The 27,499-nt window shown below is 39.7% G+C and overlaps 2 protein-coding genes across 3 annotated transcripts in view; one reads left to right on the forward strand and one right to left on the reverse strand.

Annotated features, from left to right (window-relative positions):
- The window catches only part of LOC143282199 (uncharacterized), a 48,767-nt gene extending 36,094 nt beyond the window's left edge, over window positions 1-12,673 (reverse strand). The window contains exons 1-9 of the mRNA XM_076587790.1: window positions 12,549-12,673; window positions 10,151-10,257; window positions 8,829-9,087; window positions 8,277-8,470; window positions 6,893-7,002; window positions 5,188-5,234; window positions 3,574-4,164; window positions 1,661-1,809; window positions 23-765 (exon numbers count right to left, since the gene is read on the reverse strand). Of these exons, the coding sequence (XP_076443905.1) occupies window positions 23-765; window positions 1,661-1,809; window positions 3,574-4,164; window positions 5,188-5,234; window positions 6,893-7,002; window positions 8,277-8,470; window positions 8,829-9,087; window positions 10,151-10,176 (2,119 nt within the window). The 5' untranslated portion in view covers window positions 10,177-10,257; window positions 12,549-12,673. The remainder of the gene's footprint in view (window positions 1-22; window positions 766-1,660; window positions 1,810-3,573; window positions 4,165-5,187; window positions 5,235-6,892; window positions 7,003-8,276; window positions 8,471-8,828; window positions 9,088-10,150; window positions 10,258-12,548) is intronic.
- Window positions 12,674-12,904: 231 nt separating this feature from the next.
- On the forward strand, window positions 12,905-26,634 carry LOC143282547 (uncharacterized). Of its 2 annotated transcripts, none has more exons than XM_076588231.1 (5): window positions 12,905-12,979; window positions 14,183-15,280; window positions 16,237-16,404; window positions 16,674-16,872; window positions 25,335-26,634. In XM_076588231.1, the coding sequence occupies exons 2-5, from the start codon at window positions 14,256-14,258 to the stop codon at window positions 25,572-25,574; spliced, it is 1,632 nt and encodes a 543-aa protein (XP_076444346.1). In that variant the 5' UTR covers window positions 12,905-12,979; window positions 14,183-14,255; the 3' UTR covers window positions 25,575-26,634. The 2 variants fall into 2 exon arrangements, with proteins under 2 accessions (XP_076444346.1, XP_076444347.1); XM_076588232.1 differs by having other exon boundaries at window positions 12,915-12,938.
- Window positions 26,635-27,499: the final 865 nt, after the last annotated feature.

Here is a 27,499-nt window from a genome sequence, read left to right on the forward strand (position 1 = left end):
CAGAAAATTAAAAAACACTTACCTGACACCTTTTCTGTGAAGCTTGAGCCACCAGACTTGGAACCTGTGCTGGTTCCAGCCTGGGCCTCAAAGTCTATGTCAGTATCATCAAATCCAAAATCAGCATCATCATCACCAAATTCATCAAAGAGATTATCCAGCACCTCGTTACTGATCTGTGCCTCCATGGGCACTTCAGCACTGCTGTTTGACACGGAGTTCTTGTACGACGGTCTGTCAAGAACAGGAATGGGTTTTGCAGCTCTGACCACATCTCCACCACGAGTTTCCTGTAAACTGTCTATGGAACTATCCTGACTGAGGACAATAGGAGATTCTTCAGACGTTGGTACATTCAATTTTGATGATACTGTCGCAGCCACTCGAGTCTGTTCATCATCACACGACAGACCAGAAAACGAAGCGTCTCTGCGCAGAGGAGTGGAGACAGCACTTCCACCTGCTGGGGACGAGGCGGGCGTTTTGAAGCTGCGCATGTAGGACATGTGTGACTGTGTGAAGGTGCTCACGTCCTCGAAAAAACTGTCCCCGCATGGCACGGGGGACTCGGTGACTGGCGGCGCTTTGGTCACTGACACTTTCTTCACTGCGGTGCTGGTGGCCAAAGGGGGGGACAGGAGGTGGCTGGGGTCCGAGTTCCTGGCAATGATGGACGTGCTGGGTTTGGGAGTGTGGAAGCTGCTGCCTGTCTGTCTGCTGGCTGCGGCCGACCTCGCCGCTTTCTCCTTGTCTTTGATTTGTTTCCTGCACAAACCACAAGGTAAACCATGATCATCAAAAATATGGTATAAACCCTCTCCAGAAATCTGAACATTTCCTATCTATGTTATGAGGAAATGAGCACATCTGATGGTCATTTGAATTTTGTTTTACTGTGTACTGAAATTACTGTTAGAATGTTAACTTTTTACTTCTCTGACAAAAAATCTGAATGGTTTGTTAGAGGCTAACTAGTTGGTGAAAGAGAGCTTCCAGTCTTAAATGAAAGACCTTGTTCTAAATTTTCTTTAACTGATAATTTTCTTTCAGTTAGAACATCAGTATCTTGTTATAAATTATTGTTGTTCATTCTGCTCAAAGTTTGGTGTGAGTGTGAGTATGTGTGTGAATGTTGTGTGTGTGTGTGTGTGTGTGTGTGTGTGTGTTGTGTGTTGTGTGTGTGTGTTGTGTGTGTGTGTGTGTGTGTGTATGTGTGTGTTGTGTTCTGTTGTGTTTTGTTGTATTGTGTGTGCATGTGCATGTGCATGTGTGTTGTGTTCTGTTGTATTGTGTGCGCGCGCGCGTGCGTGCGTGCGTGTGTGTATGTGTGTGTGTTTGTGTGTGTGTGTTTGTGTGTGTGTTGTGTTCTGTTGTATTGTGTGTGTGTGTGTGTGTGTGTGTGTGTGCGCGCGCGCGTGCGTGCAATACACGCAACCAAATGAACACAGATCAGCGACCTTACATTTAAAAGTTATGAATTCTGCACCTGACATACAAAAATGACTACAAATGACAAACAAATCTCATGAAATCCCATCTCTTTTCCTTTGGTACACAGCACTTAAAAAAAAACCTATGATAATCAAATGAACACTTTTAGCCCAACAATACTACAAACAAAATGATAGTGTCAAATGTTTCACACTGAACATCCTCTCACCGAACAGCCAGCAGAGTCTGCAGACGGCCATAGTCAGGGAGCCCCAGGTTCATGAGGGCCTGTGTGCTAGCAGAGCAGATGAGGTCACACACCTCATCCGTCACTTGCAGCAGTAACGACGGCATCTCCGCCAACTGCTCACTGGTCAGCTGGTGCCGTGGAGCAGGACGTGGAAATTGGAAGGTTTATCAAGCATTCGTCAGCAGTCATACCAAACAGGACAAAACACATACACATGCTTTTGGATAAACTGATGTCCTGTGTGCACCGTGCACTTAGCATGTGTAAAACCTACGGCAACAGAAGGGCTGTCTCCGGCAAAATCTTGAAGAAAAATCCACTTTGGTAATAAAACACACACACTTGTATGTAGAGATAAAAAGAAATAAGATATGTCTGTGACTTCACTGTGGCAACATGCTGCCCTGGGTACAGTAGCCTGCGTTTCACACAAGAGAAATCTGTTGTGACAAAAAATCACAATACTAGAAGAAGAAAAACACACACAAAAAAACAGTATATACAAAAGACATGCATTAGTGGTGATATAGCAAGTTATGGCCAAGTCTATAACGTAAGGGGTAAATAACTTGCTATATCACCACTATGAATCATCTTATTCTAAAGCTTTCAGTCATCATATCTAAATGTATTGAATTACCTTGAGTCACAACAGATTTCTCTGTGTTAAATTCGGGCTGCTATTCCCAGGGAGTGCATGTTGCTACATAGCGATGCCATGCTTTTTTTTCTGCTGCAAATGTATTGCTCTCCTATCAAAGTGATTTTTCTACAGAACTTTGGCATGGACAACCATTTTGTTGCCATGGGTTCTTTATAACATAAGTACTTCACATGGGACCTCAGTTTATTGTCTTATCTGAATGACTAGGATCCAGACCACCACTCAAGGTCTAGTGGAAGGGGAGAAAATACTGGCGAGTGTGGTATTCTTAAGCCACCACTCCACTATAATTTACCATATTTGAGTTTAAAAAAAAAATGACAATGACTAAAAGTAAAACTGAAGCATTTCTTTATCCTGCAACTTTCAATTTAAAAAACAACAACCCAAAACCCCAAAGATAACAAGTGATGGAAGAAAACATTCATTATACAGACCAGTTACTGACAGCCAACATTTCAAAACATAAAGAATATATCTGACCAAAAATTACTTTTAAAAAAGCAAAACAAACAAACAAACAAAAACAAAAAAACAAAAAAAAGTCTCTACCTTTCTCAGTATCAGAGATATGGCTGTTTAACCCCTTCACTGCTAGTACGTTTTGCTATAGCCTATACTGAGAAAATTTTCAGAAAATCAAGAAAAACACGCCAATGATTTTAATTTGCTTATATTTCAAAAAGTACTGAAGATAAGTGCATAAAAGTATATATCAAATGAAAGGAAAATGAACCAAGATTTTGTTTTTGATACTCACATGTTCAAATAATGAGTCAATCTGACAGAAAAATTCCATAAAATGCATTAATAAACAGAACTGGGACTGTCATTCCATCATGTATGTGCTACAATATCAACCTGGTTATCAACCAGTCTTTCTTGTGACTGTTGTGATCAACCACACACACTGTCAAGGCTAAGCAACAGTGTCCAGATGCATAAGACTCCAACACAGTCCACACAAAGAATGAAAAGGGTGTACTCACCCAGGATCTATCGCCAGTAAAAACACTGTGTGTAGTACTTGCAGACGTACACCGTACGTCAACAGTGCAGTCAAGAGGTTAAAGATGAAATTCCATGAAAACAAGTTTAGCGATACCTGAATAACATAATTATTGCAAAACAAAGCCCTGTCTGGTTATATCTCTTAGAGTGCACAACATTTACAAAAAGAACAAAGTGAAAGACAAATCACACGTGAAGTGTGACAAAGTAAGAATACCTTTGTCTCATCAGCAGTCAGCAAGGGATGTTTGGTAACATCACCAACACCATCTGCACTGGCTGGAAACTGTGGACCCACTGCACCCACCCCTTCACTCTTTGCAGACACTGATTCAAACACATCAGTTTGTCCCCATTTCTTCTGCACAGCCTTTGATTGAAGCGTGTCTCTCGTCACCCGTGGAGAACTACTGGAACTCTTCTGCTGCCGATTTGACAAATACGTAGATGAGTTATGGGAGGATGGGGAAGGTTTAAAACACACATCATTGTTAGCAGTCACTGGATCAGTGCATACTTTTTTCGACACACTGGCAGAAGAAGCACTCAGAGCCAAGTCTCTTGGTTGACTAGTTCTGCCCACTGTGGTCAGTCCAGATGATGACGGAGATGCGATCTTGGGCAGCTGTGCTGGGGGCTGACATTGTTGCTTATTCTGTGGTACAGGTGATTTCTTTGCTGGTGTTGTTGTCAGGAGGCTATCGCCAAAGTCTTCGTCACACTCTTCCTCGTCGTCGCTCTGAAGCACCATGCTTCGACGCTTGCGAACTGGCTGGATGTCCTCTTCGTCTTCACTGTCTGCTGCTTTCTGAAACCATACACACTGGAGATTCCCCTGTGCTCCTTTGAAAAGACTGTTACATGTGTAAAATACAGGGTTCTCACTGTTTGACCAAACAAAACTGCATTCTTTCTCCAGACTGAAATTTTCCATTCCAAACACAAAGTCAAACTAAGTCAAAAAGTTGTCAGTTACAGAGCTGACAAAAGAAATTGCCAGATATACCAGTATCAATGATCAATTTTCATAACTTTTTCCTTATTTCAAGTGTCTGATTGCTTTTTGCTTTTTAAATGGGACATGAAGTAAATAGCATCATGCTCTATGGGTAAATAATTACATAACCATGCATTAAACTGAACCTATCTTAATCTGTGTATTAAAGCAATCATGGGTAAATAATTACATAACCATGCATTAAACTGAACCTATCTCAATCTGTGTATTAAACTTTAAAGCAATCATGGGTAAATAATTACATAACCATGCATTAAACTGAACCTATCTTAATCTGTGTATTAAAGCAATCATCTTGATTTAAATTAGCAACTTGGCAGGGTGCCACCATATTGGGCTTGGCTCTCTAGAAAGGAAATAGAAAGAACTCAATTGCGACGTCAAATCCACTGAAAACTAAGCCAACTTCCAGATTTGCTTGGTTTCAATCAACTGAGGGAAACGATTGATTCTCTGTGATTCAAACTGTAGGCCCATCACATTCATCATTTTCAAAGGCTGTGACAGTCAAATCATTTCCTCTGCAGCATGGGCCTTCTTTGGGCATGATGGAACATGCAGTTTCCACATATTATCAACTCACAACTTTGATCTGGCTGTGCTGTTGATTTTTCAGCAGCTTGCTTTAATTCTTTTTCTGTAAACATGGGTTCAAAATCATGTGGAAATAAACCAAAATTCATTGCAAGACCTTGCACTTTTTTTTTCTTTTTCTTTTGTCTTTTCATTTGGAAAAGTCCTTGCAGTATAACACTATTAGTCCAAGCTAACTGCCAAATGAATGTCTGGCATAAGGTTTAAAACATGTCTTACCTCTTTGTCTGATGCTTTCAAATCCCTCCTTTTCTGTTTTGGAGTCACTGAAAATATGCAACAATAGCAAAGTTTTCTGAAGAGGCTGATAGAAAAGGCACTGGAAGAAAGTAAGAAACTAAAAGTTAAACCACCACCATTGTTACATGGGACATTTGTTTATCAAATCAATAAAAAACAAAACAACAAAAACAAAAAGTTAAACCACCACCATTGTTACATGTGACAGTTGTTTATCAAATCAATAACAACTAAAGAGCAATCTGTGCATTCAGCATATATCTTGCATTTTCAGGCTTCCAAACTCTCACTAAACAAGTTTTCAAAAATGAGAAATGGTGAGCAAAAGGTTTTATTTGTTTTGTAATTGTATGGAACACACAACACAGTCATGTGTTTCAGAGATAACAGACTAAAAATAACAAAAGCAAAGAATTGGAATAGTTTTCAAACTACATGAACAAATTTAAGAAATCTATACTACTTGTGTCAATGGAATTTAGCTTTTAGCTAAAAACAAAAAGAAATGGCCTAATCCCAGAGGCTGGCACAAATTCCCATAAAAAAACTGAGACAGGCGATAATATTCCGAAGTGAAAACAGCAGCAACAACAAAACCACAGCCTATAAATGGTGAAAATTTGTATATACCCCGGAAGAAAGATAGAAAGGAACATAACAGAGGAAGAAAAAGATGTAAAAACAAAGCATGGATAAGACAGAGAGGCACCTGCAGACTCCATACAAATCTAACAGAGGCACCTGCAGACTCGATACAAATCTAAACAGAGGCACCTGCAAGACTCCATACAAATCTAACAGACGCACTGCAGATCTGATACAAATCTAACAGAGGCACCTGCAGACTCGATACAAATCTAACAAATTATCAGTTATATACCTGTGTGTGCATGTACACCTATGTAGCAAAAACAAACACATCATCTGTTCAGACAAATGAAGAAATGTGCACATGCACATTGATAAAGCACAAACAAGCACATTCTCTGTACAAAGAAAGATGTGTGAGCACATATACTACTGTAGCACAAACAAGCACATACTTAGTGAAGATGAAGTGTGTACATGTACAGTAATGTAGCACCATCAATTATACAAATGAAGCACAACAAAGCACATTCTTAACAAAGACAAAGAAGTGTATATATGTACACTAATGTAGCACCATCGAGTATACAAATGTAGCACAAACAAGCACATTCTTAACAAAGACAAATGAATTGTGTGCATGTACACTAATGTGGCACAAGTAACTTTACAAGTATAGTTTCTGTCCATACGCGGACAAACAAGTACAGTTCTCTGTACAGACAAACAAGGATGTGTCTGCATCTATACTAATGCAGCGCAAACACGCACAATCTTAACGAAGACAAAGAATTGTGTACATGTACACTGATGGAAGCAACGCAGCACAAACTAACACGTTCTTAACAAAGACAAATGAAGAAGTGTGTGAATGCACACTAATGTAGCACAAGTAACTCAACAAACATAATTCTCTGTCCATACAAAGCACAAACAAGCACAATTCTCTGTACAGACAAACAAAGAAGTGTGTGCATGTGACACAAACATGCACATTCTAAACAAAGGCAAAAGAAGGAGGATGTGCATGTACACTAATGTAGCACAAACAAGCAGAATCTTAACGAAGACAAAGACAGAAGTGTGCGCATAGTACCTGAAGTAAGGGGTGGCATTTCAAAATCATCATCATCATCATCCAGACTGCACAACGAGGTAAAGTTCTGAGATGACCTGGGTGCATCACCAACCTTCTTTCGCTTCACCCTGTGAGGGAACAGGAAAAGGTACTGTAATAATGAAAACAATAATAATAACAATACCGGGGCCCTTTGTCCAGAGTGAGTTAACTCTTTAACTTCCAGAACTATCTGTGTTTTTTACAAATCACCAACCTCTAAAACAAATCAAAAATAAAATAATCCTCAAAAGTATGTAAAAGTATATGTTTTCTTGAAGGAAAATGACGGAGAATACAATTATCATAAGTTCAATGTTGACGGATGAGATAACTCCCAATCAGGCAAAGATGACTTGGATGTTTGGGGTAAAAAAAATAATAAAAAAACCCACAAAATATTTTGAAAAAAAACAAAAGAAAATTTAAGTCTGTTTATTTTATGGGTGGTAATGGTGCAAAAATATCAGCAAATGTATTAGACACAACAACCGAGTGAAATTATGTTGTTTTCCCCCACTAACATGTTGTTTTAAACATGAACACTATGCACAAACACTTACATACTTGCATAAACACTTACATACATCCACACACTCATCCTCCCACCAAAACATCCACAAACGCTATCACACAATATCATAACACAAAAGCTCACTGTAAATAATATTTTGGCTTGAAGCTTGCATCTGGGGGGTTTCTTAGAAAATGAAACCCCAAAAAGAAGGTTTCAAGCTAGAATACTGGGGTTTTTCTATACCTACTACTGACACGACCCCGCCCCCTTCCTGGTGATGTACCTTGTAGCATGTAATCATCATCAGGACAACCAGAATCACTTCAGCTGATCAACAACATTACTTTTGTTTTCTATCATGTTTTTGTTGTTACTATTGTCAATGTTGTGCGGATAATCAAACAAACTCTAGCTATCTCTTCAGTTCTGTACTGTACGTCCTGGCAGTCATGTTGACACACTCAACTTTTCACTTTACAAAAAAAAAGGAGAGAAAAAACACATCAAAATCAAGCCAAAACTTGCTGAGGTATTGCTTCAAACACACATAAAGGCAGATACCATTTGCAAGGAAGTAAACGTGTTCAAATGACTGGCAGGACTGTTGATAACGCAGTTACTTCTAAACTGCAGATATGTATCTGCAGTAAGAAGTGAAAGGCTGTAAAGCAAGACACTTTTCTAAATTACTACTAAAACTCCTAGCTTTTTTAACTGCAACAACCCTTAGCCTCATTAAAGGCAACAACATATGCACACTTTTTGCTTTTTACTACCTGACACTCCTAGCCTCATTAAAGTCAATAACATATGTAGACATCAAGCAGTACAGTCAATATTTCTCACCCTGCAGTTGATGGCCAGACGTTGCCAACAGCAGGACGGGCAACGACTTGAGCTGCACTGTTTGATGTTGCTGCTGTAGGAACGCCGACGGCTGAACCACTTCCATGGCTATGACCTTGGGGGGTCACAGTGGCCACTGGCCGAACAGATGGAGCGGTGAGAAAGCTGTGCACCGACGTCTGAGCACCTGTACCCTGCAACAAGCCATTCAGTGTTTTTTGTTTTCTTGCTGCCCTGATGCCTGCATCATTCCAGTGGCACAACCCCCTTGTCGCTCTTCATGGACCCCCCAGCAACTTGTTAACGGACAATGTAAAGTTTACAGTATTATATTTGGATCCTGAATGATGTGTGCAAGTGATCATATTCAATACTTTGTACTTTAATCTTTTTTTTTTTTTTTAAACTGTAATTGTTTTATGCTATACTTCTTTATTTTCTGTTTTAGCGATCTGCATTTTTACTGCATTTTCTGCGGTTCTGAATGATCTGCATTTTAACAATTTTGTTTTTGGTAAGTCATCACATCTAATAGAGACTATTGCTAATCACCTGTGAGGTTGGCAAAGGTGTGCATTTTGCAGCATTCCCACTCAGCGAAGAACTTGGGAAGGGTGCTTGTGCTTTTGTCGTCCCTGTACTGTTGGATGCACCACCACTGGAAAACCTTGAGGAACTAGGTCCTCCTGAGTTCTGTGCTGTGTTGGGGGTGAAAAGGCCTCTGGTACCACCCTGTGTTCCACTGGCACCACTTGGCTTTGGGGCAGGAGGGGGCGGTACAAACTGCTTGCTTGATTTCTTGAAAGTGAATCTGATTTAAAACAAAACAAAAACATGCACACAAAAAATCTGTGATTATATGTGTGTGTGGGTGTGTGTGTGTGTGTGTGTGTGTGTGTGTGTGTGTGTGTGCGCGCGCGCATGTACATGTGTGCGCGCGTGCGTGTGTACTGTGCGTGTGTGTAGATGCGTTTGCATGCGTGTGTGTATGTTTGTGTGCATGTGTATGTTCATATGAGATAACAATTGCACTTGTGTAAAGTTAATTGTGTGTCTTGTGTTCATGTCACCATCTGTGAATGTGCAAATGAGTGAAAATGTAACTGCTTGTTTTACTTTTCACTTGTCTTTCTAATCTTTTTAAGATCCACCAAAACATGTCATTAAGTGTGTTCTGCAATGAATTCTTCAATTTTTCTTTTCTTTTCTTTTTTTTTTTTCACAAAGCCTATTTGATCTTAACCCACCCAAATTTGGTTTACGTCAAAGACTGTAACTGGTTATACTATTACACTGTAAACAGTAAAGGCCACATATTTCTTGATGCTACCTATATAATACCAGTACTAAAATGCCACATTCAGCAACTATTCTGTCCTTTGTTTAATGACACACACAATACACACTATAAAAAGTATAATACTCCAGAGAGAAAAGATTGTAATTTGACCACAAGTATTTCTACTTTGTAAATCCATACTCCATGCCAGGTCATTGTACTGCATGTATTGTACAGTAAAATGTAAGACCAAATTAAGCTTTTCTATGTTTCAGAGTAATGCTAATAGCGAATCTTTTTCTTTTTTTTTCAAACAATTCAGTTCATTCTTTTACCCCAATCATCTTTAATACAAATAAAATCACAATTTTCAATAATTCAGTTCATTCTTGTCCCCAGTCATTTTTATCACAAATATGAACACATATATATTCACATACATCAAGTGGAAAATAATGAGAAAGATATCTAGATTAGATTTTGGATATGAACACAAATATAGTGTATACATCAATCGGAAAATAATGAGAGAGACAGATCAAATTTTGGACTTGTGAAACAAAAAGAAATGAAACAAAAACAAGCATGATCTTACCCTTTGAATGTTGCCTTAGTTGTCATCTCTATGATTTACAGGTCTGCTTGCTCCACAGTCCATTCCATAAAAATATGTTTATAAGAAGTAGCCAGACTGCCTATATCCTGTAACAATTATGTAATCATAATTGTTAACAAACTGACTCCAGCTTTGTATGTTATATAAATTCCTGGGAACAAATGATGTCCTGAAAGAAATGGTGGTTGTAAACAATAATCACAATGATTTTTGTAATGAAAAGGACAACACCTAGCACATATTTTTGAAATGCGAACATTCAAAACTCTTTTGGCAGTGGTTTGAAGAGTTACTGAGGGTAAAATGTATAACATGTACCAACACAAAAATAAATGAAAGCATGGTATTGTTTGGCATTGCTAAAAATGTATGAATGCAATGACACAATATTTAACTTTTTGATATTTCTTGGAAAAATGTACATATAAATGTAAATTTAACAATTGCAGACCCAACATTGCAGCTTTTCAAAGATACATTTTCTGGCACTATAAAATAGAACACAATGCAATGCTTGAATACAATTACAATGCAATATACAGGACACTAAAACAAAGTGTCTGTCTCACAACACATCAAATATAGACATTTCTTAAAATGTGAAAGTGCATAATTCTGGAATAGTAACACTGTTAAATGTATTTCTCAAAGAACTGTTAGTATTCATGAAAGTACATAATGTATCTAATACATGCAAGTTTTTCTTGTTTTTGTTTTTAGACAATAATTCAAAATGAAATTTTTATTATCAGTGGTCTGTTTTCTATTCATTTGTTGTATGTTCTTTTTATTTGTTTATTCATTTATTGGTAGTCATTGTTTTTTTAAAAATTAATTTTTTTCTTCTCTTCTTTAGGTGTTCCGAAATATACCCGTTCAAGTAAACTGTCGCTATGTGCAATGTGTTAATGGTGTAAATTCTGGTAATGATGATGATGTTGTTTCAGTATGAGAAATATAACTTTCAATGCAAAGGGAGAAAATTATCAAACATCTGTTTCAACAAAGGTTTTTGATAAACCCAACAGCTAATAATTTACCTGTCAATGTGCATGTGTGCGTGCATGTGTGTTTTTCAAGTGCAGATGTTTCCATGCACATTTCTGCAATTTGCTTTGTATGACCAAAGAGCACAAGGAATTCAGTTATCTGAAATAGCAGCCTTGCTGTCATACAACATCTTGTTAAATATTATCACAACTAGCTGTGTGGAGTACTGGCCTAGCGGTAGAGTGTCTGCCCAGTAAGACAGAGATTCTGAGCACACTGGTACAAATCCCACTGTTGCCAGTATTTTCTCCCCCTCCACTAGACCTTGAGTAGTGGTCTGGATGCTAGTCATTTGGATATGATGATAAACTGAGACCGTATGTGAAGCACCCTGTGCAGAACCCTTGGCAACAAAAGGGTTGTCCCTGGCAAAATTCTGTAAAAAACAAAACAAAACGCTTTAATGGGAAAACAGATAAAACTGCAGGCAGAAAATAAACAAAAAAACAAAAACAAAAAAGAGTGGTGTTCTCAGTGTAGCAATGCACTTTCCCTGGGAAGAGCTGCCCAAATACATTACAATACAGGTAATTCAACTTCGATACATTAAAATATAGGTAATTCAACTTAAATTTTCATGTAATATTCCACATCCTAATTCTACATAAACATAATTTGGCTTTCACACATATCCACGTGGTCAATCTGTTTCACTGAAAAAAACAACCCCCAAACAAAAAAAAATCTGAAGTGAAAAGAATCCAGCTATTTCTTCAAAACCAAAAATGTAAACAGAACCTAGGTTCACAGTTGTTTGAACAGACTGGAAAGTGGAATATGATCCCTCAAAAGCACTTTTTGGTCTATTTAAGCCCACTGGTCCTTACCCTAATATTGGTAATATTATCCACCATACTCAGAAGATGAACTGGTGATAGACTCCCCCCCCCCTCCCCCCAAAAAAAAATCTCTCCCTGAAAAAAATAAGAAAAAAAGAGAAAAGGGTAATATCCACAATCTTCCTCCTCACGACGGAATGAGTAGTACTCACACAACTAGGGCGTGAACGTTCACTCCGTCAGTCACCTCGGGAGTCAAGTTCAGAAATATGGCCAAACAGGGGAGTCAAGGGGAAGGCGTGCTGAGGGAAACTTCGGGGGGGTAAAATCATGACTTCAAGACTACAGCAAAAAATGTTCACTCGTGTGACTGGTTTACAAGGAAAGTTTGTGATAAAAGGTAAAGATTGGGAAAAAAAAAAGAAAAAAAAAAGACATGATGAACATCACAAATTATAAAGATCACCGATGTAAAACACAACTTAATCATTAAAACTGTCGAAAATTGTCTGCATTCTATTTTCAAGAGATTCGAAGCAAATACTTACAAGACTACTCACTGGCGTATTAAACCAAAATCTGTTGAAAATAACGAGCATATAAACCGCCAAACAGCTTAATTTATCATCATGAAGCAAACTCTCATTTCATTATGTAGCTAACGAAAGTTGAGAATGGCGCCATTTTGTATTTGGTCAATCAAAAAAGACACATCGTATGTTTAAAGCAGAATGATTTGCTATTGAAAGAAATAATAACATGAATTATCCATATCGTTACAAAATGACGAGTCAAAAGAATCTGATGCACAATGAAATAATAAACCAAAGCTGAGATACACTTGACCTGTTTCGTTTTCATTACATTCTATGAAAGAAATTAACCGGAAGTGTGATTTGTTTATCATGGAGATCCGCGGGGGGAGATTTTTGTGGCAGGTGTTCACTTCTAGTTTTCGTGAGAAGTAATCATTACAGTGGTATGCGCAGACTTGGGTTGATTAATTTACCAAGTAAATTTGATAGAAAACTGGCATAGTCCAAGTGGTTTGCATATAACCAAGTTCGATGCAAGCATATTTTCTCCATTTATGATTTTAAATTTTACGTTCAAATCATTTTGTTTACAGACTAGCAGACCCCAAAGGTGCCATTTCAGACTTAAGTATGTTTGTGTTCATTTCATGTGAATGTGAACGCACGCGCATGATATGAACATACACATAAGTTATACTTTAGTATTGCTATTATAAGTATTATTCTTGTCAGTGTGTATCGAGAAAAAATATTTGTATTATTGTTCTTGTACTTTCCTTCATTTTTATATATTAACAGGTTAATGTTCTGATTTTTTCTTTCTTTCCGTTACACAACCAAAATCGACTTGCCAGTGACTCTGTTGTGGTTTATGCATGCTGGGTATTTTCATGTATCCATAACCCACCGAACACTGACATGGTTACAGGATCATTAACATGCGGCATTTGATCTTCTGCGTCTGTATACACATGAAGGGGGTTCAGGCACTAGCAGGTCTGCACATATGTTGACCTGGGAGATCAGAAAAATCTCCACCCTTTATCCACCAGGCGCCGTTACCGTGATTCAAACACGGGACCCTCAGATTGGAAGTCCAACGCTTAAACCACTTGGCTGTTGCCCCCGTAATAATGTTGTATCAGTATCCTATCATATTTTGTTGTAGTTGTATATAGTTATATATAACATTCTTCTCTCAAGAGAGAGATAGAGAGGGTGTGTGTGTGCAATATTCAGTCTTGTTCCAAGTACAGGGACTATAACATCTTTTGTTGTTGTTGTTGTTTCTGCATGCATGTCTGTATTTTGTTTGCCTATCAAAAAGAACTTTCTCCTCAGTTTTGCCAAGGACAATTTTATTGTTGTTGCCATGGCTTTTTTTTTTAATGTATAGTAAGTGCTTTCTCCACATGGACCTTGTGTTGTCATCTGGGTTTTCAATAACACTGTCCTCCTTACTCTTGGTCCACTGGTCTAGGAGGAATCTAAAACTTTAGGAAGACCCCCTTCTCCATTTCCTTCCTCCCAACACACAAACACACACTCACTTACACACACACACACACACTCACACACTCACACATACTACATACTTCTTTTTGTTGAGTAATCACAAATTCATTGTGTTTTTACTTTCCCCCCAGATATGGATGCTTAGCGACCATCATCACTGAAATGCAGATGAAATTGTGACCCAATGAGCCTGTCACCAGCAATATGTCAGCTGAAGAGAGTCAGACAAATACCTCAAATTCCTCAAATGTTTTCTTTAGCCGCAGCCGACAAAACAAAGTCCGCCCAATCTCTGCTGGCACAGCAGAGAGTGTACAGGTGGAAGTTCGGCCACGCCGATTCCTTCGGATCCAGCATATCAATGCTCGGCCACGGGATGCCAAATTTGAGAAAGAGATGCAGGTGCAGATGCAGTACAAAAAACAAGGTATAACTGCCACTGGAGGCCCTCTCAGCATGCCGAAAAAGAAACCAGTGCGTGAGGCATCTGCTTTAAATGGCAGCATCCAGGGTTCAGCTGCACTACCAAATTCCATAAACCCTAGTGGTGGTGATGACAGTGGTTACCGTCAGGTCAGTGCTTCTGGCAGTAAGACACCGTTCACTTCGCCTTCGAATGTACATGTTGCTGTGGAAAGTTCTGGTAACAGGATCACTTCAGGCCCTTCACAAGCTGCTAGTAATGAAGCCATTGGAAAAGAAAACCATGCTGAGACTCAAAACACCACATCGGACGCAAATGAACGCAAACAAGAAGAAAACCAGGCTCAGAATCAAAACATCAAATCAGACACAGAAAAACAAAACCAGATGGAAAACATTGATGAGGAACCAAACAGGTCTGCAGTGGACACAGGTGAGAAAAGACCCAACAGTGATCATAACACACCTGCATCATCAACATCACAGAGTATATCTCAAACAACGACTCCAAGACACCAAAGGGAGCTGAAAGCAGTCCCCAATAACTCCTTAACTCCAAGGACTCCTTCCACTGTGTTGTTTTTCTTCCATGGTGTTGGTGGGTCTTCGGACGTATGGCAGGCTCAGATCAGATACTTTGCCAAAGAAGGCTATGAAATCATAGCTCCAGATATGATAGGACACGGCATGAGCTGCACACCCCGGGACGCAAAATCTTACCACTTTCTGGAGACAGCAGCTGACATGGAGGAAATATTTGACAAATATTGCAAGAAAAGGAATATTGTGATTGGCCATTCATATGGGTGAGCTGGTTATTGAATGAGTGTATGTGTGAGAGATCTTCAGTTTAACGTCTGTTCACTACAAGTGTTATTAGACGGAGAGAGGAGCAGTAGTGGATGGAAGAAAGGGAATGCATGTGAATATTAGTGTAGGAAAGTGTTAATGATATGTATTAGAGGAAAAGTATATCATGAGAAATTAAAGTTAAAGAGATTGTGGTGTGTAATGAACGAGGTGTCATAGGAGGGATAACATGTGTATGCATATCAACAACTATTAAGTTACAACAATGTAAATATAAATAATGATATTAATCAAAACACATCAAAGGAGGATACCAACTGGACTGGAGTTTAAAATTTCCGAAAACTTTCTAAGCAATGAATAATCAACCAATATCTTTTCAGTGGATAATGGAATATTGGTAGAAAGGTCATCAACTGCATATTTTGGAATTAACTGTCTTGTGATTGGACAATGAATGAGTAGATGGCTTACAGTTATTTGTTTACCGCACATACATTTTACGTTTTTAGAAAATTTTGTACGAAAGGCATTTAGACGAGTATGTGTGTGTGTGTGTGCGTGCGTGTGCACATAGACAGTTACATAGAGTAACAGTTTTTCTGAATGTACTCCAGAACTCTTAGTGGAACATTTGCCTTTGGTAACACACCTGATGTGAATGTTGCAGATAAGAAGAAAAAAGGGTGTCGTTGCTCTGTAGCAGTTAATGTGCATTCCCTGTGGAAAGCAGCCTGATTTTCATACAGAGCAATCTGTTGTGACCAAAAGTATAACAATATTTGTACTTATTCATTATTTATCACTGTTGTGGTTCCCGGCATTCATTTAAAATTACAACAATATTCCTTTGATGAAACTAAAAAAGAAAGTAATGATAATAAATTACATATTATGACTTTGGATGTTTTTTGTGATCTTAATATGCACCTCTCTTCTGTGTGTCATGCAGGTGTTCATTTGCTGTTGTGTTAGCGAGACGACGATCACGCCGTGTGCATAAATTAGTGCTGATTAGTGGTGGAGCCCCCACACCTCTCGCTCCTCAACCTGGCATCTTCACTCTGCCCAGATGCATGCTGGGATGTGTGAGACCTTGTCTGAATCATGGGTTTCACAGGTGAACATATGTTGTCGTTTGTTGGCATAGTGTATGAATCATGGGTTTGACAGGTGAGCATCTGTTGTTGTACGTTGGCGCGCACACACACACACACACACACACACACACACACACACACACACACACACTCACATACCACACACACACACACACACACACACACACACACACACACTCTCTCTCTCTCTCTGTCTCTCTCTCACACGCACGCACACACGCATGCAGGTACAGAACACAGCAACACAGGCTCCAACCCATGTCCCCAGGAGTGCCTTCCACAAGGCGGTGGTGGACAAGGAGGAGGCGTTCTCCATCCCGACATATGTGCTGCAGCACACGATGAACGGGCAGGTGTGGCCCGATGGGGACGAGCTGTACCACCAGTGGCTGCTGTGCTCCACGCTGCTCGTCTACGGTGCTCGCGACAAGCTGGTCACCCTGAAGGAAGAGAAGCACATGGAGGAGGTACCGTAGATGTTGCAGTTCTTTTTTTTATTTTTATTATATGCTCCTGCTGTCTGTAATTCACTGCCTTTGGCACTAAACCAAAACTCCCCCCTTGTGCAAATTCTCAGCTGAAAACTCATCCATTTTGTGAGGCATTTTTATGATTTTTTCTCCTTCATTAATAATGTTTTTTTATGCTCCCGCTGTCTGGAATTCACAGCCAGTTGTATTGTATTGTATTGTATTATTCTTTTTGTCACAACAGACTCCTCTATGTGGAAATCGGGCTGCTCTCCCCAGGGAGAGCGCGTCACTACACTGAGAGCGCCACCCTTTTTTTTGGGAGGGGTGGGGGGGGTTCTACCTGCAGTTTTATTTGTTTTGTGATGGAACTGGATTTTTTTGCCAGGGACAACCGTTTTGTTGACATGTTGTGTTTTTTTTATATGTGTTAAGTGCATGTTGTACACAGGACCTCAGTTTATCGTCTCATCCGAATGACTAGTGTCCAGACCACCTCTCAAGGTCTAGTGGAGGGAGAGAAAATACTGGCGACTGTGGTCTTCGAACCAGTGCAGCCAGATTCTCTCGCTTCCTAGGCGGACGCGTTACCACCAGGTGAGGCGTTTTTGTGAGTTTTTTTTCTCTTCCACTGATAATTTTTACTGATTTCTGCTTATGGATGCGTGTGTGTACGATTGAGTGTAGTTAGTCATATTTGGGCGTACCTGCATGTAAATGGGTATGGGCACGTTGCATCTTACATCTGTGCTTTAGGCATGCCTGGTTCTGACTGCCCTGTGCCAGCTCCCTTCCATGTGGTTGATATGGCCAGACCAGTGAAGCTGGGTGTATCTGTTGATATGGCCAGACCAGTGAAGCTGGGTTTATCTGTTCATATAAGATCAAATCATGCTGTGTGTAGCTCTCCTTGACCATAGAGGATCCATATCAGGTCTGATCTGTTTATCTAATGATATGTGTGAGGAGTGATGGCCTAGAGGTAACGCGTCCGCCTAGGAAGCGAGAGAATCTGAGCGAGCTGGTTCGAATCACAGCCAAGCCGCCAATATTTTCTCCCCCTCCACTAGACCGAGGTCCCGTGTGCAGCATGCACTCAGTGCATGTAAAATAACCCACGGTAACAAAAGGGTTGTTCCTGGAAAAATTCTGTAGAAAAATCCACTTCGATAGGAAAAACAAAAAAAGTGCACACAGGAAAAAAAAAAAAAAAAAAAAAAAATGGGTGGGGCTGTAGTGTAGCGACATGCTCTCCCTGGGGAGAGCAGCCCGAATTTCACACAGAGAAATCTGTTGTGATAAAAAGAAATACAAATACAAATGCAAATACAAAATACAAATATATTTTCCAACCAACACAGTCCCAGAAGACAGACCAGTGGTCTGAAACATTGGACACCTTTTAACAAAAATGAGTCTTATGTTACAACCCACAGTTTTTATAAACTTTCTTTGTATGATAATAGTAATATAGTAGTAATGATATGCTTATATACATTAGTGTATATGTGTATATATAGGAAAGTAATAATAATTATTATATGTTAGCAGTGTGTGTAAATAGTTTGTACGAAATGTAGCACTCAGCCTGCTGTTCTGTGAGAAAAACAGGGAAGATAATGCAGATAATACTTGAAATGATGAAAATATATAATGGTTACCCTGCAAATTTAAGCATGTGAAACAACGCAGAAATCAGTAGATGCGTAAAATTTCTGCAAATGAGCAGGATAGTCTCAGCATCCTTGGAAGGCTCTTTCCCTCTTTTTTTTTTTTTTTTTTTTTTTTGTTTGTTTGTTCTCTCTCTCTCTCTTTTCTTTTCGTTTTCTTTTTTTTTTCTTCTTTTTGTTCCTTCCATCATCGTTTTTCTCCTTTCTGTTGTCTTTTCTGTTATCTTTCTGTCGTCTTTTCTTTCTCTTTCCTTTTTTTTTTCTCTAATCTCTTTATTCTGTCTTTCTCTCTCTCTCTCTCTCTCTCTCTCTCTCTCTCTCTCTCTCTCTCTCTCTCTCTTCCCCCTGTAATCTGTCTTCTTACCATTGTCATGCTCAAACATTGTCAAGGCCATGCAACATATAAAATCACATACAGGGTAGTTTCATGCACAATGTCTGAAAGAGGTGAGGTAGACACGATCTCATTCTCTCTCTTTCTCTCTCTCTTTCTCTCTCTCTCTGGAGGGATTAGTTTTACGGAACGTCTTTAAATGTACACATTTAAATTGACCACTTGAGTTTTTTTATGGATCCGTATAGGTGCTCGGGTATCTTGGTAGACATAGATCACATCTTACGTAATTTGAGCTCGGTTTCAAAGATAAGATACAGATTCTTACACTTACCATATTTGAATTTAGAAATAGACAGTTTTGCTATCAACAGAGTTGTGTTGATTTGTTTTCTCTTTTCATGATCTGGGATATCCATTTTCGTTGTACCAAACAACGCTACTTTTTCATTCACAGGGATCAGTGTATTGTAACGGGAGAGAATGAACTGTTTCACATGTTTCCAAAAGTCAGATAGTTCGGGGCAAGAGTAAAAGGCGTGTTCAATGTAATCAGTTTCTTGACACCAGTTGCACGTGTTTGTGTTTGACACCCGCATTTTTGCAAGCAGAATATTCGCTGGGTAAATGTTATGGATAAATTTGAAGTGGAGTATTCTCAGACGGGATTCATTTGTGCATTCATAAGCTAGGTTGAAATAGTCTTTGATATTGATGTCTAGTTTGCGCTTCCAAAATTGTGTTGCACATATTTCATGGTTTTGTTTGAGGGCAAAGTGTTTTCGGATTTGTTTGTTAGATAACGTAGTGAGGTATCCCTCTGTTGTTGCAATGTCTTTGGGGGTATCCTCTTTGTGGGCATCGTTGGATAGATGCTGTTTCCATTGTTGTGGTATTGCGTTTATGATGGCATTGTATTCGAAAAGAAGGCCCGGGTCAGTGCCCAGTTTGCGTTCTACTTCTTCGTATGTCATTACATTTCCATGCTGCCAAAGATCCTGCATGACAAGAATGCCTTTTTTTGCTCCATTTTGCAAAGTGTAACACATTACCATTGTATTTTACATTTTTGTTGTTCCATAGCGGTTCCGTTTTTATATTTTCTATTGGTCTGTCTTTGTTAAGAACAGCTACTGCTTTTATTACCTTCTCTCCAGAAGAATGACTTAACATTTTCCAGCTTTTTAATGTCTTTGGGTAAAATATTACAGCTAAAACTGCAATAACTGTCCTTGAAAGGTGACATATTTTGTCTTGCAAGAATTTTCCAATGCGCTTTTGTCTCTGAGGAGTCTAGCTGCCCATTTGACCAGGAACATTTGCTGCTGGTGTTTGATGTTGATCATATTCAAGCCACCATCTTCTTTGTCAAGGCTGAGGACGCCTCTTTTTATTTTTTCAAAAGCTTTTTTATTATTAAACTTTTTTTTCCCACAAAAACCTGTACATAAGTGTGTTAATGGTGCTGAGGAATTTGACTGGTAAAGCCGATACTTGCAGGACGTGTGAGAACTGTGACAACAAAAACGTCTTTGCCAAGATAACCTTACCATATAGTGATGGGTTTCTTCATTCTCATCGTTTAATCACCATAGTTATTTTTTCGATTTTAGATTTCCAGTTTTCTTCCAGCTCCGAAATTTCTTTGTCTGCTGAGAAATATATCCCCAGAATTTTCAGCCTGTCAGGTCTCATGGGAATGCTATTTATGTCACCTGTTTCATGCTTTCTTGACCCCAGCCACATTCCCTCTGATTTACTTTTATTTAATTTCAGACCTGAGTATTCTTCAAACTGAGATACAATGTCGGTAGCTATCCGAATGTCTTGTTCATTTTTTAGAGTTAATGGTGTATCATCTGCAAACTGTTTTATTTTAGAGGTGTTGCTTTCGTTGCACATACCTCCGAATGGCGTCAATTCAGTTCCTCGAATCTCTTTATCGTTTCTGATTCTAATCGCCTGTATTTCTACTGCTAGTACGAAAAGAAGGGGACTTAGTGGGCATCCCTGTCTGATTCCTCGTTCTGTTGGAAACCAATCAGATAGCCATCCACCATTGTGAACACAACTTTGTGTGTTTTTCATTACAGTAGAAACAACATTCTTAAATATTGGGCCAAAGTTGAAAATATCTAGTGCTTCGATGATACAATCTTTTGTTATTGTGTCAAAGGCTTTAGAGAAATCTAGAGCAACTAGAGCACCTGTTTGATTCGTTGTATTGAGGTGCTTCGTTAGGTCGTCAAAGAATCTCAAGTGAACTGCTATATTTCTACCCTTTATGAAACCTACTTGGTCTTCATTTACAACTGTTCTGATGACATTTTGGAGTCTTGTGGCAAGCGCTTTCGTGACTATCTTATAGTCTGTATTTGTGAGAGTAATAGGTCTATAATTTGTGAGGTTGTTTTTGTCAGGTCCTTGCCTTTATGGATTAATGTAACAATTTCTTTCTTCATTGAGAAAGGTAATTCTCCTTCCTTGATGGCTTCTGTAATACAGAGAAGGAATGGCGTTTTTAGTTTGTCCCAGAACGTTTTATAAAATGCTGGTGTGAGGCCGTCACTACCAGGCGCGGAGTCTTTGTTTAAGTTTGTGAGTGCTACTTTTAGCTCGTCCAGAGTTATTTCTTTGTCACAGAGGTCTTTTTCTTCTTCTGTAAGTACTGGATAATCTTTGTTGCTCAGGAAATGGCCTCTTATGTTTCTACCTTTATCTACGGATAAGTCTTTCTTGTATAGCTCTGTATAAAATTTCTCGATCTGGTTCAATATTGTCTGTGGATTGTCTGTCGTGTTTTGGTTTATGCGTAGAGATGATGTTGGCGGCTCCTTGGGCCCTTTCAAGGCGCAGAAAGTATTTTGTGTTTTTTTCCCCCGTCCTCTATCCACTTGACTCTTGAACGAATCTGAGCACCTCTTGCTTCTGTTAGTTCCTGTAGTTCTATTTCTTTTTTTAGTTGTTGCGCTTTCATTATCATGTTTTTATCAAGAATGCTTTGTGTCAGATTTAGTTCAATGTCGTGCAGCATTTTGATTTTTGCATGTTTATTTGAAACTCTGTTTTTGGCGATTTTTGAATAGTTGATACAGTAGGACTTGTATTTAACTCTAAACATTTCCCAGGCTTTTTGTGGATTTTCGTCTTTATATTTTGAGAAATGTGAGTCTATAAATTCGTTTGTTTCTTCCAGAAAACGTTCCTCTGATAGCAACGAGCTATTAAACTTCCAGTATCCTGGACCTCTTTGAAACCTGTTTGCGCTGAATATTGCTTTTCACAAGTTTGTGGTCTGAGTGGGAAAATAACTCAATGTCTGTTTTCTGCACGAGTGCTTGGGAGATAGTGTCACAGAAAATGTAATCAATTCTTCTTGCTGTGAAAAGAGTGGGTCTTGACCAAGTATATTCTTTGACGTCCGGGTGGATAGATCTCCATGTGTCTTCCAGGTCTAGAGAAGATAACATTTCCATGAGAGCTTCATTTTCTCGTGGTGAGTGTGGTTTGCCCGCGATGTTATCTAGATGGCTTATTATTGTGTTGTAATCACCCACAAATGGTCGTAGTCTTGCTTTAGCAGTAGGCTGCCCAGTTGGTTTATGAATTCTAATTTATCTACAGTCGAGTTTAGTGCACAGCAATTAGCGATGATGGTTATTTTGTTGTCATGCCTGACTCTAATTAGTAGTATTCTCTCTGCTGCATGAATTAATTCTGTCTGCATCTGCTTAAGTTTGGAAATGAGGATAATGAGTCCATTGCTTCTGTTAGTTCCTGCACTATAGAATATGCTTCCCGACCATTGTCTATCGATTTCGTGCATCACATCATCTGTAACGTATGTCTCCTGCAAACATGCTATGTCTAACTTTTGTTTTCTGAGGAAGTCAAATACAACTTTTCTTTTTAGCTTATTTCTCAGACCTCGCACAATTAAAGTACCAATACATATATCGTGGTTCATAACTGGTATGGGGATAGCATTTCTTCAAATTTCTGTAGCAGATAACCAGAATCATTAATCATAAATCACAAGTCCATAAAACGAAGCCAAAGGTCGTGAGGGAGAGGTCAGACCGGTGGGGAGAGAACACGTGCTAGGTGTCGGCCCCCTCCTTCATGCTGTCTGCTGTCTCTTCCTCTCCTCTTGCTTTGTCCGGGGCCACTACAGTCGGCCGTTTGCTGTCCGGCACTGGCGTTGTGGGTGATTCACTCCTCTCCCTTTTTTCCTTCCTTCCAGCAAGGCTCGTTGTTGCGGGGACGGGACTGGCTGCTTTCTGGCCCTGCGTGTTGCTCGCATCACCTCTGCCGCACACTGGCGCTTGCTTGCCTGGCAGTGTCAGTGCTGGTTGACTGCTGCCCTGTGGCTCGCATGCTGCTGGTGTTTCAACTTCTTCCCTAACTTCTTCTTCCTCGGCATTGAGGGGCACCGAAGAGGGGCAGTCCATTTTTTATGCCCCTGCTGCAGGCAACCTTTGTGGACCACCTCCCCTTCACAGTTAGCTGCCACATGTCCCTCCTGCAGGCATTTGTTACACTTTTTTGACTCACTTGTGTAAACAAAGTGAGTCTGTTTTAACCCGGTGTTCGGTTGTCTGTGTGTGTCTGTGTGTCCATGGTAAACTTTAACATTGACATTTTCTCTGCAAATACTTTGTCAGCTGACACCAAATTAGGCATAAAAATAGAAAAAATTCAGTTCTTTCCAGTCATCTTGCTTAAAACAATATTGCACCTCTGGGATGGGCACAAAAATTTTTTTAAAAATGAAGCCTAATTATATGCAAACTGCATTTACTGTTATATTTATATTTTTTGTATTATCTAAACTTGGCACTTTGATCTGATATTCTGACCCAACAACAAGAGCAGTCATTATTATAATTTTTTGTTCAAACAGGAACTTCTTTTGCTAAGCATGGAAGTTTTATTTATTTTGCAAACATTTTGGTGCAGATAGTAAAAAAGGGAAATTACTCTGTAATTAATGCTAGGCGACTTAATTCGTTTTAAACTGATCTTTCTCATCTTAAACATTCTATTTTGAAATTATACTCGGTACATAAAAAGCTTGGTGGTTTTTTTTGGTTTTTTTTAAAGTGTATCACAAGTGAGTCTTGAAGGCCTTGCCTCTCTTGTTGGTTTTTGTTTTTGTTCTTTGTGATAAATGTCTGCAGTGAATACACCAATTTTCATGACTGGCCTCAGTGGTGTGACTGGTACCGTGATGTATACAAAACGGTGGCCAGTTTCAAACTGGGTCAGTCGCCCGTCAGGGTTCCTTGCCAGCTCATTTCTGAGAGATGACCGTAGCTCTACCCCTATCTTTTTCAGAGCTGTTTCAATTAGTTTGTTACTGATACTAAGCAGGATGTTATTCACCCACAGCTTTGTGGTGGGTTTTTCATCCCCCTGGTCCTTGTTACCAAAAGGATTCCTATCCAGGAGAGACACTCGTGCTCCCCTAAACAGGAACCCTTCCAGTAACAACTGGTCTCTTACTTCTTCATTTCGCGGATATATCCGCCACAGACCGCGAATCCGCTGTGCCCCCCGAATTGTTCCTCGACCGCACGCAGCCTCCGCGGCAACACAAATGTCATACACTGTAGGCAGCGTCTCGTATGTAGGGAGTGCCCTGGCAGTAACGTATACTGGTTCCACGGCCGGCGGGGCTGGCGTGGCCGCCGCCATGGTAGCTCCAACACTGGAAACTGCTTTCTCCTGGTTTTTTTCTCTCGTTCCGCACACAGATGTTGGCGAAAGGAGCACAGTACAAACACACAGTATACTAACTCGCTTTTCTCACTTACAAACCTGGATCTAAATCCTTCGACATATCAAAGCTACTATATTTTTGCAAAAAAAAGCACAGAGCACAGAAGAACGTGGCCTGCCGACATCGGAGGCCAAACCGGAAGTCCCAAGAAGTTCTTTTCATCATCATCGACACCGTCAGTTACTAGGCAATATCATAACACCTGTTTTGTTTTGTTTTTGTTTTTAACACAGGTGATTATCTGGTCCTGTCTTGAGGTGATTTCAGATGCCAGTAACATGATGATCGAGGCATCAGATGAGGTGAATCATAACACCTGCATTGCTATGTTTTTGACACAGGTGATATTCTGGTCCTGTCTGAAGGTGATTTCAGACCCCAGTCACTTGGTGATTGAGGCACCTGATGAGGTGAATCATAACACCTGTTTTATTTATTTTTTTTAATGCAGGTGATATGCCAGTTCCGTCTGGAGGTGATTACAGATGCCAGTCACATGGTGATGATCAAGACACCTGATGAGGTGAATCATAGCACCTGCATTGTTTTGTTTTTGACACAGGTGATATTCCGGTCCCGTCTGGAGGTGATTACAGATGCCAGTCACATGGTGATGATCGAGGCACCTGATGAGGTGAATCATAACACCTGCATTGTTTTGTTTTTGACACAGGTGATATTCCGGTCCCGTCTGGAGGTGATTACAGATGCCAGTCACATGGTGATGATCGAGGCACCTGATGAGGTGAACCGCCTTCTGCTGAACTTCTTCCTGGAGGACTCTTCCCTGGGCACCAAGAACAGCTCCCCTCAGCCCCCGGCCAACCCCCCTCCTCCTCTGGACAGATCTGTCAGTCGCATGTCCCTCAAGTCCACCAAGTCGTACAAAGCGATGCCGAGCCACGTCAGCTAGTGCCTGCCTTTCCTCGGCTTGGCTGGTTCCACAGAGGAGGAGATTAACCCCTTGACTTCTGCTGATGAGTATGTACATCAGTGAAGGGCTGTCACTTCGCTGAGTGAAGACTTGAGTCTGCAGGGTTGAGGTGTCAGTCACCACTGTGTATTTGGACTTTTTCCTTTTCAGGTAGGATTACTTTTGTTCAGTACACTGTTGACAAGTACACAAAACAGAAGTACTAAATGTGCTTGAAACTTGCGTCATGCTGATCTCATTTCACTAAGGTTTAGCAGTCAAGGAGTTAATGTCTTTGTTTCTTTCTTTGTCTGTCAGAAGGATTTCACTTAAAAAAAAAAGAGTTGTAGACAGTCTATCCTGAAGTTTTGTGGAAGTGTTGGTTGTAGGCCAAGGACTAACTGATCAGATTTGAGCGCTTCTTTCTTTCTGTATTTGTGGGTGGCAACTCCCACATTCACCCACATACATATGTGGACTATTACATGTTGGATGATTTTTATCCCACTGTTAGGCAGCCTCACAGTGTTTTTTTGTTTGGGGTGTACTTCCTGTGCAAGTGCTGATATTGACAATATCATTTTTGATGTGCATGTTTTGGGTGTGTGTGCACATTAAAACAGGTTAAGGCAACAGCAGGTCTGCCCATATATTGAACTAGAAGATTGGAAAAACCAATTTTCTATCCGTAAACCGCCAGGCGCTGACACCGGGATTAAACCTTGAATTCAGGACCTTGAGATTGAATGTCCAACGCTCCAACCATTTGGCTGTTGCACCCATCCATTTGGGCAGTGATCTGTGTCAGTGTTCAGATTCTAGGGTTTTGTTGAAGGATTCCTCACCATTGGGAGATAGGGCAAAAAGATAACATGAATGGAATTGACAGTGTGGAAGAAACATCAACTGATTTCCATGAAACTTTGTGGAATGATAGGCCTTTGGATACAGAATAAGGGAGTTTTGGGTGGCGATCATTGTCTAGATTGAGATCCCAGAATTTGTAATTTTTTTCAACATTGGGAAATAGGTTAAAAAAAAAAAAAAAAAAAAAAAAAAATATATATATATATATATATATATATATATATATATATATATATATTATCATTCAGCAAGATGTTTCAAGAACACATTGACAAATTTTGTTCTCATGGAATAATGATCAATGTTGCAATATACATGAGTTGAGATTTCATCACAGACCCGATGGATGTGTTTACAGAAGTTATCAAATCAAATGGAATTGGGTTGTTGTTTTTTTTAGATAAACAAATGCTTATTCCAGGGAAGATAACAAGTTGTACAACTGTGTGGGACTTGCAGGGGTTTGCATTCAGTGGAGTGGCCCCCTCCCACCCCAGCCCCAGAATTTGTTTTTTTCTTTCTTCGGACCATCTAAATTAAAGTCTGTGATATGTTGTAACCTGTGATATTAGTGAAGCTGTTGGCATTGGGTGCAGCTATTGATAACTCAGTTTTGGTTTTTACTTTTGTTGGTGGTGGTGGTGTGTTTTTCACCAGTCCCAGTTGTATTCATATCCATTTAGTAGTGATCTTTATTTACATACATTAAAATACATATGAATGCACTCACAAGCATACACACACAAATGTACACACAAACACACACAGACACACACACACACACACACTGCACTAAACCAAACAAATGGACTTGCGTGGGCACATTCAGACACCACGAAACACATTCACACACATGCATATGTGTTGCACATTAACATGCATGCACATGTGCACACATGTCACGTGTGTGTGCATATGTTCATCCACATAGCAGATTTTTTTTCACCAGATTTTACTAGATTTTACAGTTTCAAAGTATTTGTCTAATTGTTTACTGGGTAATCTTTGCACACTGTCTCAGAATCAATATAACAAATGTATGTATGTATGTATGTATG

The sequence above is a fragment of the Babylonia areolata genome, chromosome 5, assembly GCF_041734735.1.
Source record: "Babylonia areolata isolate BAREFJ2019XMU chromosome 5, ASM4173473v1, whole genome shotgun sequence".
Classification (NCBI taxonomy): Eukaryota; Metazoa; Mollusca; class Gastropoda; order Neogastropoda; family Buccinidae; genus Babylonia; species Babylonia areolata.